Source organism: Strigops habroptila, chromosome W, assembly GCF_004027225.2.
Source record: "Strigops habroptila isolate Jane chromosome W, bStrHab1.2.pri, whole genome shotgun sequence".
In the NCBI taxonomy this organism is placed as follows: Eukaryota; Metazoa; Chordata; class Aves; order Psittaciformes; family Psittacidae; genus Strigops; species Strigops habroptila.
The window spans coordinates 31,332,166-31,351,935 of record NC_044301.2 but is presented as its reverse complement, the minus strand read 5'-3'; the positions used below and the strand labels follow the sequence as shown (position 1 = coordinate 31,351,935).

The following is a 19,770-nucleotide window of genomic DNA, read 5'->3' as shown; positions in this document are numbered from 1 at the left end:
TGCTGCTTCGGGGCATTGAGGGTTTGGGGTTTTTTGGTGGTGGTTGTTTTTTTTTTGTTTGGTTGGTTTGGGGTTTTTTTGTTTGGGTTTTTTGGTGGGGTTTTTTTTTTGGGGGGGTGTCCTTTTTTATTTGCATAAGCCACTGGAAGGAATTGTTGCTATTTCTCTCTCTGAATTGAGGTTTTGCCATTCTGATGCTTCCCCAGACAGTCTATTTTATGCTGTTTCTAAGAAGTCTGGTTAGTAATAAAAGCTATTTCTTCTGTTTGGCTTTTTTAAAGACATTTCAGCATGTCCTATCCAGCAAGCCTGACCTTTTAGAAGTTTATATGTAAATTTCCCATTTTACATGCAGTCTAGAAGCTGCAAACATTTTTCTTACCTGTAGTTTGAGACCTGTTCATAGCACATAAAAAGTATGAAAATTTCCTCTTGTAATTGAGTTTGGCATTTCTTTAAGACTGGATTATTGAGGTAGACAGCTGTTCAGTGTCTGGATTTTTCAGTTACAATAGTAGATAATTTAAAATTTATATTCATAGAAGCAATTCCATGGAATTTCTGTTCAGATTTGTTTTTTACATGGAGGAGAAGCCAGGCTTGTTTTAAGGTCCAATACAATGTTTTCATTCTTCCTCAATTCTTCTGGAGTAACTGTTGGTATGTGAGAATCCTGATTATGAAGTAGCCATTTCTGCTTCAGAAGAGACTCTTCTAACCCTGGCATTTATTTAACAGGAAGGTGGTTTGAAATTGACCTTTCAGAAGCAGGGACTGTCTCAGAAAAGACCATTTGAAAGCGAGGAAGGTGCATTGGGACAACAGCACTACCTGGCTCAGCTACGTGAACTCCAGAATGCCTCAGAAACCAGCCTTGTTAACTTCCCCAAATCACTTCCCAAATCAGGTATGTAAAATGTTAGAGGGCATAAAAGTTAGTTTTTTGAATCTTATCTTCTGGGTTCTTCAAGTGATCTCCATGTACAGGCAGTGGAGGAGAGGTGTTTGCAGTGTTATTTGCTCTAAACTGTAGTCTGGAGGAATCCTCTCCAGTGTGTTAGGAAAACTGGGCACCTGAGTTGAGGCATGAGGTTGGACCACATGAATACTCTCTCACAGTGTCAGTTACAGTAATGTTCATTTGTTAGAATGATACCTTTTCTATATTATAATCACCCCCACGAGAATATTTGAATAATGAAGTAGTACATCATTGTACCCTGACAGTAATTGGTTTAACTTGGAACTCACTGTGGCTAATTTGTAAGTAAAGATAAAGAGTTGGAGATTTATGTCCATGTCAGTTTGCACTCTTCATATTCTTTCCTGTGTCTCAGACAAAAAACCAGTGGGGGATGATAGTCTAGAACCAGTTTTTAGCTTATAGCCAACACTTATATCTCATTTTCATTAAAAATATTAGTAGGTATACACTGACAAATGAAAATGAACCTAAAGTAAGCAGCTAAAATTTGGATTAAAATACTCAAAATTACTAGAGTTGGGTACCTGATTTAGGCTGACTTCTGATTGAAAGACTGCAATTCGTTGAGGTTGCATACACACATGAATGAGAACATTTCCTTTAAACAAAAATACTACCCTTCACTTGCATTTTGTACTTTCTTGTTCTTTTGCAATATACCGTTAAGGTCTTGTTATGAACATGTATCTAGGTATGTCTGCCTCTGTGCATGTGTGATGTCAGCAGGTTTTAACAGCTCTCCTCCCTGTACAGATTTGTTCAGAGGGGGTAGGGGGACAGTAATAGGAAACTAATGTGGTAGAGTGGCTTTTCAGAGCCTGATACTAACAGTGTTTTAAATGGTCATAAACAATAGGCAATTTCTGTTAGATATTACAAGTAGAAAATATATGCACTTGCACTATTTCAAATAATTTTATTTCCTTTTTTTATTCAGCCATGTTTTTTGTTATAAACAGCTCAAGCATCTGATGCTGACTTTATTGCATCATTAATTAGGTATTTCCAGTCACTTAACAGCCAGTGCCAATGGAGTCATAGCTGACGGTCAGCCTGCAGTCAAAAAGAGAAGAGGAAGAAGGAAGAATGTGGAGGGAGTTGATGTTGTCTTTATAAACAGAAATAAACAGCCTAATCATGTAAGTAAACTTGATTTTGTATCCAAGAATAAGGTCCAAATTACTGTTAATCCCTTAACTGAGCATAACCAGCTGTCAACATACAACAAAAAGGTTATTATTCAAAAACTGTTGGGTTTGGGTTTTTTCTGAAATTCTTCACCGACAGCTCATGACTACACAAATGAGAACTGGTAGTTTTAGTAAATGTTACATATAATGGTAACTTTTTAAAAAGTAAGTTTAATTCTAGTTTTGATGAACTGTAATTAACGTGTTAGTTATTAAGAACTTGATATTTGACCTAGCAACACCTTCTGACATCCTTTCCTGTAACATCTGTCACAGGACCTGATTGTACAATGACTTAAAGGGAGCTATCTATGGTATGAGTAGTCTCACTTAGTCCTTGAGTGTGTGCATAATGATCTGCAGGACTGTGGCCTTCATTGTATCACACATGATATAGTTGTGATGGTTTGTTTTCTATGGAGAACTTAATCAAATGTCTTGAATTTCTCCAGGTTAATCCAGGTATTAACTCCAGTCAAATTGCTGCAGGAATAAACCCAGCACTCACTCACACACAGTTCCAAGGCATGCTTGATGCAGAGAGTCCAGTTCCTGTTATTAACCTAAAAGATGGAACAAGGCTTGCAGGTGATGATGCCCCCAAAAGAAAAGATTTGGAAAGGTGGCTTAAAGAACATCCTGGATATGTTGAAGATTCAGGAGCTTGTATTTCTGTGAGTATTCCTTTCAGCTCTGCTTCAGCTAAATAGTAAAACATTTCTCACAAAATGTATTTGGATTTGTATTCTATGTTACATAGAATTATTCCTTCTTTGTTCTTCTACTTTGTTTAGAAAAACATCCAGAGTTTTGTTTTTTTTTTACATAGTTTAAGCTCTGCAAGCCTTCCTTCTCTTTCACAAACGTAATGGCCAAGAAAAGCAATACTAAACAAAGACATTTGATCTTTGTCTAATTTCACCTAAGATTAAAAAAATAATCTAGATAAGAAAACTCATGTTACCATGATACTGATGATGGGAGCTGAAAATGTGTAACCACGTGTTTAGTGATGTGCAAGAGGATTGAAGAATTTACTGTGGGATGTATCTCATACCTATGTTACAGTGCTATGGTAGTGATGTTTGTGTGGGTATGATGATCTCATCATGTTACTTCTGAATTTGAGATTTGGTAACGTTGAACAGAATGTAGGAAAACAATATATACAACATCTGGAATAATAACCTTATTTCTCCATAAAGATGTTAAAATACAAAACAGTAGCAACATTACTGACAAAGCACTGTTGAAAACTAAAAATTATTAAAACAAAGCAATGGGTAGAGGCATCAGAGAGAGGGTTTAGTGCTGTTTACTGGGCTGCATATTACATGATTGTGATTAGTAAATTAGTATTGCTATTAAAATAGTTTTGAAATCGATGGTGACTTCAAATGAATGCCTGACTAGAGAATGCATGGGTATCTTAGCATTTTTAAAACAGTTATACCAGAAAGATATTGGGCTTTTTGATTCCTTTATAACAGAGGATGCAGCTGCACGATGGGAGGCCCAAACAAAAAAGACACCGTTGTCGAAACCCTAATAAACTGGATATTAACAGTTTGACTGGTGAAGAACGTGTTCAGCTCATAAATAGAAGAAACGCAAGAAAGGTATTTATCATACTGTTCCCATTCTGATGTTCCCCAAATGAAAAGTTACCTGAAATGAAGAGCTCTATATACTACACTTGCTAAGCAACTGTGTACAGGTTAAAGGATTTTGTTTAAAAGCTTTCTCACAGAGCAAGAAAGTCAATGACAGTCTTCTAGTAAATGTTTTGCAACTATGAAAATATGTTAAGATACAGCTAGAAATTTACCCTGTGGTATATGTTCAGATAGAATTAAACACTTGATCTATTGCAAAATTGTCATTGACTAATGCAGAGGCATGGCCACTGAAATATACACTGTTCTGATCAAAGCAGCAACGTTCTCACAAGTTCTAAATTTTTTGTACATCTTTCATTACTGCTTCTGACATGATTAAAATTACATTGGTAGTGCATCCTACATAGAAACTTGTCCATTGGAATTCCTTAATCCTGGCATCGAAGAGGTTCCTTGATTGTGTGGAAGACAACTTCCTCTGGCAAGTAATAGAGGAGCCAACAAGGAGAGGTGCCATGCTTGACCTCGTGCTCACCAACAGGGACGGACTGGTTAGAAATGTGATGCTCCAGGGAAGCCTTGGCTGTAGCGATCATGAGATGGTTGAGTTTGAGATCCTCAGGACAGTGAGAAGAGCATGCAGCAAGCTCACTGCCCTGGACTTCAAGAGAGCAGACTTTGGCCTCTTCAGGAACCTGCTTAGTAAGGTTTCATGGGATATAGTCCTAGAGGGCAGGGGGGCCCAAGACTGCTGGTTGATATCCAAGGATCACCTTCTCCAAGCTCAGGAGTGTTGCATCCTGACTAGAAGGAAGCGCGGCAGGAGGGCCAGGAGACCTCCATGGATGGATAAGGACCTGCTGAGGAAACTTAGAGGGGAAAAAAGAAGCTTATAGAAGGTGGAAGTGAGGACAGGCGGCCTGGGAAGAATACAGGGATGTTGTCTGGGAAGCTAGGGACAAGGTCAGGAAAGCTAAGGCCCAGTCAGAATTAAATCTGGCAAGGGATGTGAAAGATAATAGAAAAGGCTTCTATAAGTACGTAGCAAATAAAAGACAGACTAGGGATAACATGGGCCCTCTCCAGAAGCTATCAGGAGAACTGGCTACCCTTGATTTGGAGAAGGCTGAGGTTCTTAATGATTTCTTTGCCTCAGTCTTCACTAGCAAATGCTCTGACCACACCACCCAAGTCTTGGAAGGCAGATGCAGGGACTGTGAGAATGAAGACCTTAGGCCCACTGTAGGAGAGGATCAGGTTCGAGACAATCTTAAGAACCTGAACGTGCACAAGTCCATGGGACCTGATGAAATCCATCCACGGGTCCTGAAGGAGCTGGCAAATGAAGTTGCTAAGCCACTATCCATCATATTTGTAAAATCCTGGCAGTCAGGTGAAGTTCCCGATGACTGGAAAAAGGGAAATATAACCCCCATTTTCGAGAAGGGGAATATGGAAGACCCGGGGAACTACAGACTGGTCAGTCTCAGCTCTGTGCCTGGCAAAATCTTGGAGCAGATTCTCCTGGAAAGCATGCTAAGGCACATGAAAGACAATGAGGTGGTTGGTGACAGCCAACATGGCTTCACTTAGGGGAAATCCTGCCTGACCAATTTGGTGGCCTTCTATGATGGAGCCACAGAACTGATGGATGGGGGCAAAGCAATTGACGTCATCTACCTGGACTTGTGCAAAGCGTTCGACACTGTCCCGCATGACATCCTTGTCTCTAAATTGGAGAGACATCAATTTGATAGATGGACCACTCGGTGGATAAAGAACTGGCTGGATGGTCACACGCAAACAGTTGTGGTCAATGGCTTAATGTCCAGTTGGAAACCAGTAACAAGTGATGTCCCTCAGGGGTTGGTGTTGGGACCAGTCTTGTTCAACACCTTTGTCGGCGACATGGACAATGGGATCGAGTGCGCCCTCAGCAAGTTTGCTGACGACACCAAGCTGTGTGGATTGGAAGGGATGCCATCCAGAGGGACCTTGACACGCTTGTGAGGTGGGCCGATGCCAATCTTATGAAGTTCAACCAAGTCAAGTGCAGGGTCCTACACCTGGGTCGGGGCAATCCCAGGCACAGCTACAGATTGGCAGAGAAGAGATTCAGAGCAGCCCTGTGGAGAAGGACTTGGGGGTGTTGGTTGATGAGAAACTTAACATGAGCCGGCAGTGTGCGCTTGCAGCCCAGAAAGCCAACCGCATCCTGGGCTGCGTCAAAAGAAGCGTGACCAGCAGGTTGAAGGAGGTGATCCTGCCCCTCTACTCTGCTCTCGTAAGACCTCACTTGGAGTATTGTGTACAGTTCTGGTGTCCTCAACATAAAAAGGACATGGAGCTGTTGGAGCGAGTCCAGAGGAGGGCCATGAGGATGATCAGGGGGCTGGAGCACCTCCCGTATAAAGACAGGCTGAGAAAGTTGGGGCTGTTCAGCCTGGAGAAGAGAACGCTGCATGGAGACCTCATAGCAGCCTTCCAGTATCTGAAGGGGGCCTACAAGGATGCTGGGGAGGGACTCTTCCTTAGGGACTGTAGTGATAGGACAAGGGGTAACGGGTTCAAACTTAAACAGGGGAAGTTTAGGTTAAATATGAGGAAGAAGTTCTTTACTGTGAGGGTGGTGAGGCCCTGGAATGGGTTGCCCAAGGAAGTTGTGAATGCTCCATCCCTGGCAGTGTTCAAGGCCAGGTTGGACAGAGCCTTGGGCGACGTGGTTTAGTGCGAGGTGTCCCTGCCCATGGCAGGGGGGTTGGAACTAGATGATCTTAAGGTCCTTTCCAACCCTAACTCTTCTATGATTCTATGATTCATTTAACTTTATGGTTCCCCCATACATACCTGTTGTCAGTCACATTGCTAGGTTAAATGGTAGTGTAACAGGGGAACAAAAGTAGAAGGGGAATTTTTGTGTAAAAGCCCAACAGCAGAAGACTGGAGACCAGGTGTTGAGTTTAAATTTTTGAACAGGTGATCAAAGCTTGGGAAAGGCCTAATGCATTAGAATAGGCTTTGGGGAAGGCTAAAAGGCAATATTCAAGAAAATCATGCAGAATATCACTGTTTATTGAACATATTTGGACAGAGGTGTGGGATGGCATCTTTGAATGTAGATGTTGTATCAGAGCAGCAGTCCAATGGGATTCTTGGAGGTATTATGTCACTGTATGGAACATTTTCTCTTGTGATACTGTGTACTTTTCTTTGTGTTAGAGAGCAGTTGCAAGGAAAGCAGGAAACGTTTTTATGCTGCTTTATTAGGGTCAGAAGCTTTGTGCATCTGTAGAGGAGGGTCAGGCAGAATTTTGAGTCTCTAATCTCTTCAGTGCATTGAGACAGCAGCTCTAGAGAGGAGCCTGTGTGGTGCTAGTCTCTTGAAAAACAGCCCTGGGCTGTTCTACCGTATGCCATGCCCTGAGCAATCTTTTCAGAGTTGATGATCAAGGAGTAAGAGATTTGATCCCTGTTTGCTGTATAAGTCTGTGTTTTCATGATGGCTTTTTTTCTCTAATAAATTTCCATACCATAGTTGAGACTCTTGCTAGTTTATTAATCTCAATTTTCCCATTTATAAGCTGCCCCACACTTCTCTGCATCACCAAACTCAATTTGACTCATTTTCTCTTTTAGTTCAGTTCTGCATTTAGTAGTAGGTGGTGAGGGGACCAAAAGTAGCCTAGAAAATGTGAGTTTAAGTTGCAATTTATAGAGAAAGCTCAGTAGAAACTGGAATTCTTTTTCTTTTCTTCTTTCTACCATTTCTTTCTTTCTGGATATGAACAATACCTCTGATTAATTTGAAAGCTGACTTTCCTGCTTATGTGATTTCATTAGGACATGCTGTCTAGCAATCTTAACTTAGCCTTTTTTACAGGGAAAAAAGATAGAAGAAATAATTTCACAAGAGAAGCAGACCCTCTTAATAGAAGTATTTTTAGAAGTTGACTGAGATGATAGGACTCATTTAGTGGATAAAGGAAAGGTTTAACAGGATTGTAGTTACAACCTTCTTGCTAAGACTTGGGCCACTATTGTTCTCTATTCATGTGGTTGCTCTTCCATTTATTGCATGTCTGCATAATCTCTGATATTAAATGTTAGTCAGAATGTGAAGTATTGAAGTTGCAAGGTATAATTTTAATAGATGAGTTTGAGTTTAGTAGGTTTAGAACAAATAAAGAGTATCTCACATATACCATGAAGAATCACTTGAAAGCTATATCATACTCATTGATAATTTTAAGTGAGACTTTATTTGTATTGTTCTGTAATAAAAGGCCAAAAAAAATAAATAGTGTCGGGTATGAATGCTGCCTTTTTTCTTATCGAATGAGAAGTATTTCCTGACTTCTGTCTTCTGCTTCCCAGGTTGGGGGTGCGTTTGCTCCCCCTCTGAAGGATTTGTGCAGGTTCTTGAAAGAAAATCCAGAGTATGGAGTGGCTCCTGAATGGGGAGAAGTTGTAAAACAGTCTGTGAGTATTTGTAGAACAAGATAACCATGGCATGAAAGGTATCTTAAAAACAAACAAGGCAAACAGGAAACAAGGCATGCCAAAAGGCATAATTTTCATTTCTGGTATTATATTAAATGTGGAATGTGAGTCAATGTTAGCTTTTTTCTGCCAGCTCAGTTCCCTAAACTGGTTTGTTGGGCACAGCTGTGAGTAGGAGGAAGGGAAGGACAGTGGCTGGCAACCCCAAATTAGAGATTTGGGTGAAGGCTCTATAATACTGTGACTTTCTCATCTCTTAAAAGTAGCCTTGAAGGTTTTTAGGAAAAGTATTAGCCTACTTTCTTATTCTTAAAGCTACAGTTGGGAAGATTAATATAATTTTAAATATTTATTTTACTTTTTAATTAACTTTCATTGTGCACTTTTAAGAAATTACTATCTGCAATCAAAATTTAAATCAAGTATTAATACAGTTATTTTCTACTACTATTGTATAGCTGCTATCTCTTTCATTTTAAGTGTCATTGGCTCAAATGTGGTGTATGGTTCTGAGTTCATTCCCTGTTTGCCTTGAAGATAAGGACATATTTTGAATTTTAAAAAGTTGTGTTGTATAATGAAGAAGGGTTTCTGGGTAACCCAGTTACTCTTCCATTCCATGTGTCTAACAGGAGTGAAGATGGTTTTGTCAACATTCTTGTGAAGTCTATTTCCTCACCTACTATAACTCATCAGAAGTATATTATATTTATGCTACACCTTCAGCCTCTGGCAAAGAAACAACCAAGTTAAATCTTTTTTCTAGTTCACTGTGAACAGAACCTGTAATCTTTCTGTGAAGTTCTAAATGCCAGTCTCTCCAGTACCTTTGTGGGACATTCTGGTAGAAAAATAGGTAACTAGGAACAGGATTGGACTGCAGTGAATAGAGGTATAAATAACAGAAGAATTACTTTTAGAATTTAGTGGTTATGCACAAGACAATAAAGCAGCTCTGAATTCCTCTAGTTTCATTAGGCTAGTTTAAATTAGAGATATTTGCTGAGGGGGAAAAAGAAGGCTCTACTGTAGTATGGAGGTGAGTAATAGTTGATCTTGCGATTGCCATTTATAAGAGGAATTTTTAAGACAGTGCATTTCAAAGAGAATATTAGCGTCCACTACAATTCTTTCTTCATCGTTAGGTAGGAGGGCTTACAGAGTGCAATACTGTGCAAGCCCTAAAAAGAAGTGCTCTAAATCTCATTTTAATTGAACTTGAGTCTTCAGCGTTTATTCTTAAGTTTATGGATGAGGTGAAATAAGAGGATGTTAAACAGACACTAGCAGTAATAAAAAGGGCTCAGAGATTGTTGGTCTCTGTGCAGTCACACATTTAACTTTAAATTGAGTAATTTTTTAATTAAACTGATAAATGATTTAAATGTGGTAATACTGTAAAGCAGTGCTGGTTTAGATCTTGAATTGAGATTGCTCCTATAATTAGCTATATTTGGCTTGATCTGCAAACAAACCTCTAGGGATGAGTTAGCAGAGGGTCCGAGAAGACACCTGTGTGGACCTCACTGTGGAAATGGGTGTTCAGATGTTTGAGATGTGATAGCACAAAGTCACCACAAATTCCAGTGAGTTGTCTAGAGATCAAGCTGCTGTGCTAACATACCAGCATAATCTTTGATACTGCTACTGTACGCTTGGGTCTTTTGTTTGCTTTTCCTTTTCCATCTTTAAGCTTTCAAAATACTAACAATATCCAATGTGTCTCTTGCAGGGGTTTCTTCCAGAAGGTATGTTTGACCGTATTCTCACTGGACCTGTTGTGCGGGAAGAAGTGAGCCGGCGAGGAAGGCGCCCCAAAAGTGAGATTGCTAAGGCTACAGCAGCTGCCCCCACCACAGGCATATCAGTTAACCCTCTGCTAGCTAATGGACTGCTTCCCGGAGTGGATCTGCCCAGTCTTCAGGCCTTACAGCAAAACCTGCAGACGCTGCAAGTGACAGCAGGATTAATGGGAATGCCGGCTGGTTTAACTGCTGTAGGAGAAGCTAAGAACATGGCTGCCATGTTCCCCATGCTGCTGTCGGGGATGGCTGGATTACCAAACTTGCTGGGCATGGGAGGACTTCTCACAAAGTCTACAGAATCTATTTCAGAGGAAAAAAAGGGAAGTGATTCAAAGGAGGCAGATACAAAGAAAGAAAGGACAGAAGACCAAAATATGGATGCTGGTGGTAAAAACTCTGTTTCAAGTTCTCCCTCAACATCCTCTGCTGCTGCAGCTGCCAATCCCCTCTCTCTTAACCCTTTACTTTTGTCCAACATAATTTACCCAGGGATGCTTCTCACTCCAGGCCTTAATCTTCATATCCCAGCTTTGTCTCAGTCTAATATTTTTGATGTACAGAACAGTGAAAGCAATGACACAGGCTCAGCAAAGCTCACAGAAGAAAAGGAGGAAAATTCTAGGGTCAGAGATCAGGAAGACAAAGGGGGAACAGAGCCAAGCTCTCACAATGAAAACAGCACAGATGAGGGTTCAGAGAAAGCAGATGCTTCATCTGGATCTGATAGTACATCATCTTCATCTGAGGATTCAGATTCTAGTGATGAAGACTGACCCCAGACTGCATTTAAATTATAAACTGATTTTGAATTTATTCTTTATTTCGTTGTAAATAACCCAGTGTTGAGTGCATCAATGATTTACTAACCGAACATTTCAGTATTTGTTTAGAAGTGCAAACTGTTTTCAGAGACGTTTTGCATGTAATATTTCTTGAAGTTCATAAGTTTCTGAACTTGTATGTACTATCAAATACACAATGGTGTAAAATTACAACAAAAGGCATTATAATTTTGTTGGGGGATTAATTTTATGAAAATGCTCAATTAAGAGCTGTATATTTAATATATTTGCAGTGAACACAGAATACTTTATGCATATTTGATTTAATTTGAATATAGTTTTACAGCCTCCTCGACACCTATAATTTACAGATCAAAACTCAGCAATAATTTGGGCAGCTAATGAATGTCATGAAAGCTGTAGAATCTACATCACCATCCATTGCTTTAATTACATGAACATGCTCTAGTGTTGTGATGCACTACTGTTTCCAATTCAGGTACAAGTATGTTTAAAAGAAGAAAAATTTTTCCAAATCAGCCAATTAAACTGGCTACCTGTTACCTCAGCTGAGTTAGTTTAGGAAGTTTACGTTGGTTTCTATTACTTGTTTTCAGGTTTTGTTTTGTTTTCTGAAGACATCCTGTATATCATGTTAAAATCTGAGTTAAGACTGTTGGGTTTGGGGTTTTTTTTCCCTTAATTACAACTGTTCTTTTTTGACAGCAGTAAGGGGAAATTAAAGCAAAACCTGTTTTATCTCATACTACTTGACACCATGTAGATTTAGTTTACACCTTGCAAAGTTTTGGGCTCCCTCTGCAGAATTGCAAGTCCCAAAATGAGGAGTAGTTTCCCCAAGACTCAGAAGAGGCAGACTGTCATAAAGTGCCACTGAAAAGACCTTTCAGCACTGCATACTTCATGTAAAAATTGTTTGTTTGCTTTGTGTAGATTTCTATTTGTGTCTTATGTCATAAAACCTCCTGGAGTTACCAGTTTTGATAATGGTAAATAAAGTATAGATAGTTTTGAACTCCTTTTGAGTTTAAACTTCTCTGCAGATTTAAATCTGACTAAATATTACGCAAAATCATTATTGGGATATCACTTCATATATTATGCTGAGTTACCCACTGAAGAGAAAGCACTTTGAATAGTAAGGAAGACAAATTATTCCTAGAAACCACAGTAACAGGGCATAAGGCGTCTGTCTAAGTCCAAATCCTTAGAACCTTTTACTATATAAAAATCTGTCTAAGATTTGATATGTGATATGATTCCTTCTGCTTCTTAAGCTGCTATTACTCTGCCACAGTTGAGGCCCAGATTCACATTTACCGAAGTTCAGAACTGACCGAAACAGGTACTAGTAGAAGTCATCGATAAAGCTTTACAAAGGGATAAATTTAAAAAAAAAAAAAAAAAAAAAAAAAAAAAAAAAAAAAAAAAACCAAAAAAAAACCACAAAAAAAAACCACAAAAACACAAAACCTGTATATTTTGATATAGTTCTGTTGCTTGCTTGTACAGTAAAACTGTGGTTTTTATTAAGAACTTTACCAATGAAATATAAGTTTATGTGCAAAATAACTAGTCCCATGATTAGAAGCAGGATTACATGTAATTACACAACTATACAAGTACCATTTGGATTGTGCTAGTTACATATTTTCCCAAATAGTATTCTGATTTTTGGCCCTTTATGCAGTGTCTTAGCAATAGTGAAAATTAAAAACTGCCAAGAGAAGGGGGTAGCAATTCTTCATCATGGAAAAAAAAAAAAGAAAAGTACTACTTAATATTTTGCTGTTTGTAATATAGCACTTTTATTTAACTAGGATGCATCTATGAAATAGCCAAAGTTTTACAAACAGTTATTAACTTAGTTTGCTGATGGAGTATGTCAACAATACCATCACTTCCCACCCTTCCCCCTCAAAACAAATCCTAAATCTTGTGGCTAAAACCTAATTTATATCAGATTTCTGAAAGAAATTATTTTCCTAATTATGGTCAAATGAGTTTGGTTACCATTCTAGTGATTCTTTCTATGTAATAAGGCAATTACAGTTTCAAGTAATGAAGGCTGGTGTAGATCGAACATAATATATTGGGTTTATTTTTAATCGGTTTGAATCAGAAGGGGAAAAAATGTCCCACTATCAGCTAAACTATATGCAAATATGGTTGTATAAAGTTAAGGGTTATAAGGAAACTTCAGGAGAATTACACTAATACTGAAGTTAAAATTAAAAGGATATCCAAGGATAAAGCGTGCATTGGTAGTTACTAAAAGAACCTTAGCTGTTATTGCCTTGTATTTCTATCCCTTGTTTCAGGCTTCATGATCCAAGTCTTAGTCCAGGGTTTTTTTGGACATTTGCAATATTTGCCAGTTGTGTTCTGTGTAGTCTGAATTTGCTTTCTGTAGTTGAACAAGCGTCTTAAAAAGTCATTTGTAATTTATTGAATTACTTTCTATGATGTTCTATAGAGCAAATGGAAGTTTAATTATTTTTTATTAAACATATTCTTTGACTACCCATGATGTTGGCCTCAATATGTGAAAATAATGCTGTTTGTGTAAGGATTAAACCTGTGGCTTTCAGGAGCAAAAGTTAAGTTTTAGTGTTAAGCTCTAAAATGGAATATTAAGACTTTAAAAAAAAAAAATCAAACCAAGGATGTATCCTGGGTTCAGCTGTAGCAGTCATTTTTCTTCTTCTTAGTAGCTGGTGCAGTGCTGTGTTTTCAACTTTAGCCTGAGAACAATGCTGATAACACACAGATGTTTTGAGTTGTTGCTAAGTATTGCTTACTCTGATCAAGGACTTTTCAGTCTCATGCTCTGCTAGGGAGGAGGGGCACGGGAAGCTGTGAGGAAGCAGAGACGGGACCCCGACCCAAACTAGCCAAAGGGGTATTCCATACCACAGCAAGTCATGGCCAGTATATAAACTGGGGGGAGTTACCCGGAAGGCCCAGATCGCTACTTGGGTCGGGCTGGGTATCAGTTGGCAGGTGGTGAGCAATTGTATTTTCTCCCCTTGTTATTTCCCTTATCGTTATTATTATTATTATTGGTGGTAGTAGTAGTGGTTTTGTATTATACCTTAGTTACTGGACTGCTCTTATCTCAACCCATGGGAGTTACATTCTTTTGATTCTCCTCCCCATCCCTCCAGGAGCGGGGGGGGAGGAAGAAGGGGGGGAGTGAGCGAGCGGCTACGTGGTTCTGAGTTACCAGCTGGGCTTAAACCATGACAGGATGCTTCTCTGGGAATCAATTTCCTGTTAGTCTGTTGTCGTACAATGTAAGCAGTTGTTCCAGCCTTTCAGTATTTAGGGTTAGAAAGGAGTATATGGTCTAGGTTCTGGTCTAAAAGTTGACTTAACTTGAAATAATGATGCACCTGATATTCCAGGATGAGGATGTTGGCAGTGGAGTACCTTTTGAATCTTTCTTTTAAAAGTGCGCATTACTAAATCTTTTAATTATGTACACAGCACTTACTATTTCTATTTTTCATCTATTTCATACGGGGTACGGGCATTTCTCCTGACAATGAGTTGTCTCCTGGTTGTCAGGTGCTGCCTTGTTCTAACCTGTCATTGCACTTGAATGATTCAATGGTATCCTAACTACTCCAGTCTATATTTTGTCTTTAGATCATGATCATCCTGTCTGAGCTGCTGCTTTCTCAAATCTGTACACAGGTGATATAAATACACATACACATACGAGCATTGTTCTCATGTTCTCCTGGTTGTTTTTTTTTTTTTTCCTTGGAAGTCCTGCAGGTTCCCTAATAGTATTTTTTAAATGTATTTTTAGGTCTATTAGAAAACTCATAAAAACTCATAGATTAAGGAAAAAAAGGCAAAATAGTGTCTTTTAATTTTACAATCCAATTCTCTTAGTCTGTAAATGAAAATATAACCAGATCCTATTTTTCAGTGAAACTCTTTCAAAGGAACAGATGATCTAGGCACAGTATTGGTGTTCTATTTCTTGCACTCCTTTTGAATTTTTTTGTAAACAGTATCTGGATGATTAGATGAGATTATTAACAAGGTGTCCCAGGCAAATTCCTGTTCTGTTTGTTGTATCTTGTCTATGAGAAAATTATTTCTGCCAATTTATTGGTCTAACAGTACTGATACACCATGAAAATGAATGTGTATTTCTTAATGCCTGCATTTAAGCTGTAGTGAGATGAACTGTGCCCGCTGTACATAGTTAATATAAAGGGATCTGCAGTGTAGTGTTAAACTACTTATGATGTGAAAGTTCCTAACAGTTGTATAAACAGTTTCTGATCTAGTTCTATTACACCTGTAATTGTCTTCAACATAAGAAGGCTGTATCAATGTAATGGGGGATTTACACTGCTCTTAGTTGACCAACACTTCACATTTTACATCTACATTGCTGGGACATTGGGGTTATGCTGGTGTCTGTGGGGGAGACTTATTGTACCAGCGTAGCTATAGGAGTTTACAAAATGACTCTCCTGCCTCATCTACATGTCCCTCATGTTCTACAGGTGGGTGGTACCATTCCTTTGTCAACGTTCAGAGGAAAAGGAAATAATATCTTTCCAGAACTAAACAGTGAGAAAATCTCAAACACTTTGTTTTATTTATATTTGTAAACACATTTGTAAAATGACATTTTTCTATTTAAAAAAAATACAGCAAGGACTTCTGATGGTTAAGAGTCTCTGATGACAAAAGTTTCAGTTAACATTTCTCTGAGGAAAGCTATTCTTTTAGGAGAAAACTTCCTAGCTTATAGTAATTAAGTACATGTGAGAGAGGTCTTTGAAAATATTGATGATATACACATAGGAAGGATGTTGAAATACATTATAACTCTAGTGGTGTCCATAAATTATACCGCCTAAAGTTCCAGCCTGCCAGAAATTATAAAAATATTTTGATTGTTGTATTTCATTTTTTAGCCCAGCGTTTTAGGAACGCTGGAAATAAATACAAAGAATTGAGAAATTTCCACAAAATAGGGTGGGCTGAAGTCTTGAAATGAAGTACGTACAGGTAAGTATTTCTGTTCAGAATAGTTACAATCCCAAAACACTTTGACTTAGATAATTTAAATTTTAGCTTCAATTTAGAATATTTCATACTTTAGCTAGCTAACATTCATATTTCTTAAAAAAAAAAAAAAAGCCAACCCCCCCCCCCCAACAAACTACTTGGCATTAATCAGATCAAGCATTTCTCTACTTAAAAGGAGCCCAGTGATGACAAGTTAAGGCTATGATTTTTTTATTTATTTTTTTTTTAAACGTTGCCTCCTTTTAGGCTCTCACACACAAGGAAGGAAGATGCCATTCAGAAGATCCTGACATAAAGTTATTCTGCAAAATGAGGACTTCATTTTCCCTGCCTCTTGTCTGCTTCAACTGTGAACAAGACCTAAGACTGCAAAATTCTCATTAGTGTTACAGGTAAGGTCTGTGTATAAGGGAGGCTGGTTTGGGAAATTCTTGGGATCCTAATGTTGGAGACAGTATTACCATCTTCCTTTTTCACCAGTGCTCATCAAAACTGATAGCATGTCCTCCAGCTGTTTTCTGTTTTGAGAATAGCTTTTGATTTGGGAACTACCGTGTCAGCTCCTCTGCTTCATGCTGTTTGATCTCTGTTCAGCTTCTCAAAGCAGGCAGTAGGAGCTCAGCTTTTTGCTCATGTTAAGGCAGTTTCTAATTCCTAGTCCCTAAGTCAGGTAAGTGTACATGCAGCACAATTCTAACCTAAATCATTGGTCTTCATCAACTGAGGCTTAAGGTAAAATACCAAATGTTGGAAGAGTCCTGATAGTGGTGCACATGGACAAAATAGCATCAGAAGTATAAGGAGATTGGCGGTGTTGGGAAGGTTCCAGGAAGAATACCAGAAGAAAAGTTTCTGTGGTGTGTTCTTCTCTTTACACAAATACTTGCAGGAGTTGTTCATCTTGGACTTACCTTATTAGGGGATCAGACTTATCCTGGTGTGTATCTAGCCTTACCTGGGAGGCCACTTCATCTCCCAGCAAGTAGACAATATTGACCACCATTTCAAAAATTTCTTGTCACAGTCAATCTTCACTAAAGGCAGCGAAGTCAGGGCCTGTGCTATGACTGCACAGTATTTGTTTGGCCTCAAGATTTGCTACCTGTTTCTTGTATTTTGCAAGGAAATTAGAGTTTATTATCAAGGTCACAAGGATAGAATTTGAGGCCATTTGCCTTATTTTTGTGCAACCCTATTTTGAAAAGGTTCACTAGTAGTTCTGAGCTGCAAACAGTACCTATGTCTCTGGAGTGCTGCCTGTCTGAAGAGCTCAGCTTGCCATGGCTGTTTTCCCCAGTGTGACGTTACCCAGGTGGAGGCAGCACAAAGCAAAGAAATACATAGCCCTGAAGCCCTTTGATGCTTCAGTTCATACAGAAGTCCACAGCTCATAAGCTAAGTTTCTGAAACTTCAAAATAGTAAAAAATGTATTTAATTGCAGGATAGGCTAGCAGCTGTCAAGAACCAGACTGAGGATGTCTGTGGTATTCCTGTTAAGAGGTCTGTATTGGTGGTAGTGCTAATGGGTGTTAACTTCAAGTGTTGGCAGATATAATACAGAATCCAGTAGTGGAAATGATTCAAGTAATCAACATGCTAAATGAGGATATCTCTATTTCAGTAGTGATGTTGACCAATGCTATAGGCTTGTGTCGTGGTTTGAGCCCAGCCGGTAACTCAGAACCACACAGCCGCCAGCACGTTGCCAAGATTTGTCCCTCTCTGGTATAACCAGGACGACAGCACACCTCGTTTAAGTGTTTTACTAGTTTTTCCGGATGTTGCACTTGTTCAGTGGTGAAGTTCCAAAGCAGTGGAGGGGCCCACTGGCCTAGGTACTTGCCCATACTATCCCACACACCCTGCCACTCATAACTGTCCAGCCTCAGGGAAAATCTCCTGGTGGTCCTCCTATATCGTCGTCTAACCCTAGACCAGATTCGAACCTGATACTGCTGAATTTTTGACATTAAACGAAATAGGATGTTCCTACGACGGGATGGCCGTGGGTAAAACACACTCCGTATGTTTGCCAACATGCTGATCCCCAGCACAATCAGCAGGCAGGTTTCAAGGGTACTCAAAGGCCATCTAAAACCTTCAGAACTCTCAATTGCTGTTGCAAATAGGCTGGTGGGGGAACGGGGGGTGAAAGAGAATGCTTCCTTCGTAAGTTTACCCCCCGAGGAGAAAAAAAAAGATATGCAATTGCTAAAATATTTCATTATATACCTCCCAATGTATAGTGGTGATGGCCACGCTGGAAGCACAAACCAGACCAGTTTCATGATCAATGAGTCTATTGTATTACAAGTCATTACCATGAAGTACAGTGAAACAAGAACCTTAGCCCAGGCCCCCCAGCCGATAAACACTAAAACAGCAAATAGTGGCTGTAAGTAAGGTACAACATGCTGAAACTCTGAGATCAAGCGCAACACGTCTGAGAGCCAAATAATCACCATTGTGACCAGTAGTAACAATGAATGCTTATCACAAATATGATTAAACACACTCTGGTCAGATCTGTCGTTATCTCAACCTTTCGAGCCCCACGTTGGGCGCCAAAAAGAACTGTCGTGGTTTGAGCCCAGCCGGTAACTCAGAACCACACAGCCGCTCGCTCACTCCTCCCCCCCCCCCTTCTTCCTCCCCCCGCTCCCGGAGGGATGGGGAGGAGAATGGGAAGAATGTAACTCCCACGGGTTGAGATAAGAGCAGTCCCGCAACTAAGGTATAACACAAAACCACTACTGCTACCACCAATGATAATAACGATTAGTGAAATAACAAGGGGAGAGGATACAATTGCTCACCACCCGCCGACCCATACACAGCCCGACCCGAGCAGTGATCTGGGCCTTCCGGGTAACTCCCCCCGGTTTATATACTGGGCATGACGTGCTGTGGTATGGAATACCCCTTTGGCTAGTTTGGGTCAGGTGTCCTGTCTCTGCTTCCTCCCGGCTTCCCTTCCTCCCTGGCAAAGCATGAGACTGAGAAAGTCCTTGGTTGGAATAAACATTACTTAGCAACAACTAAAAACATCGGTGTTATCAGCGTTGTTCCCAGGCTGAAAGTTAAAAAACACAGCACTGCACCAGCTACTAAGCAGGAGAAAAATGACTGCTATAGCTGAACCCAGGACAGCTTGAATAAAAATCTAGTTTCTTTGTAAGGGGGGAAGAAAAGGGGGGAGATGTCAAAAGGAGGTACAAGAGAAGTCCTGAGGGATGATAAAGAGTTCAGTGTGTCTAAAATGTTCCCTGTTGAAGTTTTCAGCAAAAGTTTTTTTAATGGAAAAATACCTTTTTTAGTTTGCCTTTTGCACAAGAGCTATCAAACCATTTATTAACAAAGTCTGCATGCACAAAAACAGGGAAGAATGCAGGTGTAATCAAGCATAATAACCTCACCTTTACCCTAGGATTTATCTTCTAGTAGTGTGAGGGTTTGTTACTTTTATTTTTTTTTTAATATCCAAATATCCTGGGTTCGGCAGTAGCAGTCATTTTTCTCCTTCTTAGTAGCTGGTGCAGTGCTGTGTTTTCAAATTTAGTCTGGGAACAGTACTGATAAAACACCGATGTTTTAGTTGTTGCTAAGCAATGTTTACTCCAATCAAGGAATTCTCAGTCTCATGCTCTGCCAGTGAGGAGGGGCACAGGAAGCCGGGAGGAAGCAGAGACAGGACACCTGACCCAAACTAGCCAAAGGGGTATTCCATACCACATCGTGTCATGCCCAGTATATAAACTGGGGGGAGTGACCCGGAAGGCCCAGATCGCTGCTCGGGTCGAGCTGGG

General features: G+C 39.6%; 1 protein-coding gene across 2 annotated transcripts in view; it reads left to right on the top strand.

Annotated features, from left to right (window-relative positions):
* Positions 1-11,917, top strand: part of LOC115619036 (chromodomain-helicase-DNA-binding protein 9-like) — a 117,130-nt gene extending 105,213 nt beyond the window's left edge. For both annotated transcript variants that reach the window (XM_030511050.1, XM_030511051.1), the window contains 6 exons: positions 739-907; positions 1,985-2,124; positions 2,628-2,849; positions 3,666-3,794; positions 8,169-8,273; positions 10,027-11,917. In XM_030511050.1, the coding sequence (XP_030366910.1) occupies positions 739-907; positions 1,985-2,124; positions 2,628-2,849; positions 3,666-3,794; positions 8,169-8,273; positions 10,027-10,872 (1,611 nt within the window). In that variant the 3' untranslated portion in view covers positions 10,873-11,917. The remainder of the gene's footprint in view (positions 1-738; positions 908-1,984; positions 2,125-2,627; positions 2,850-3,665; positions 3,795-8,168; positions 8,274-10,026) is intronic.
* Positions 11,918-19,770: the final 7,853 nt, after the last annotated feature.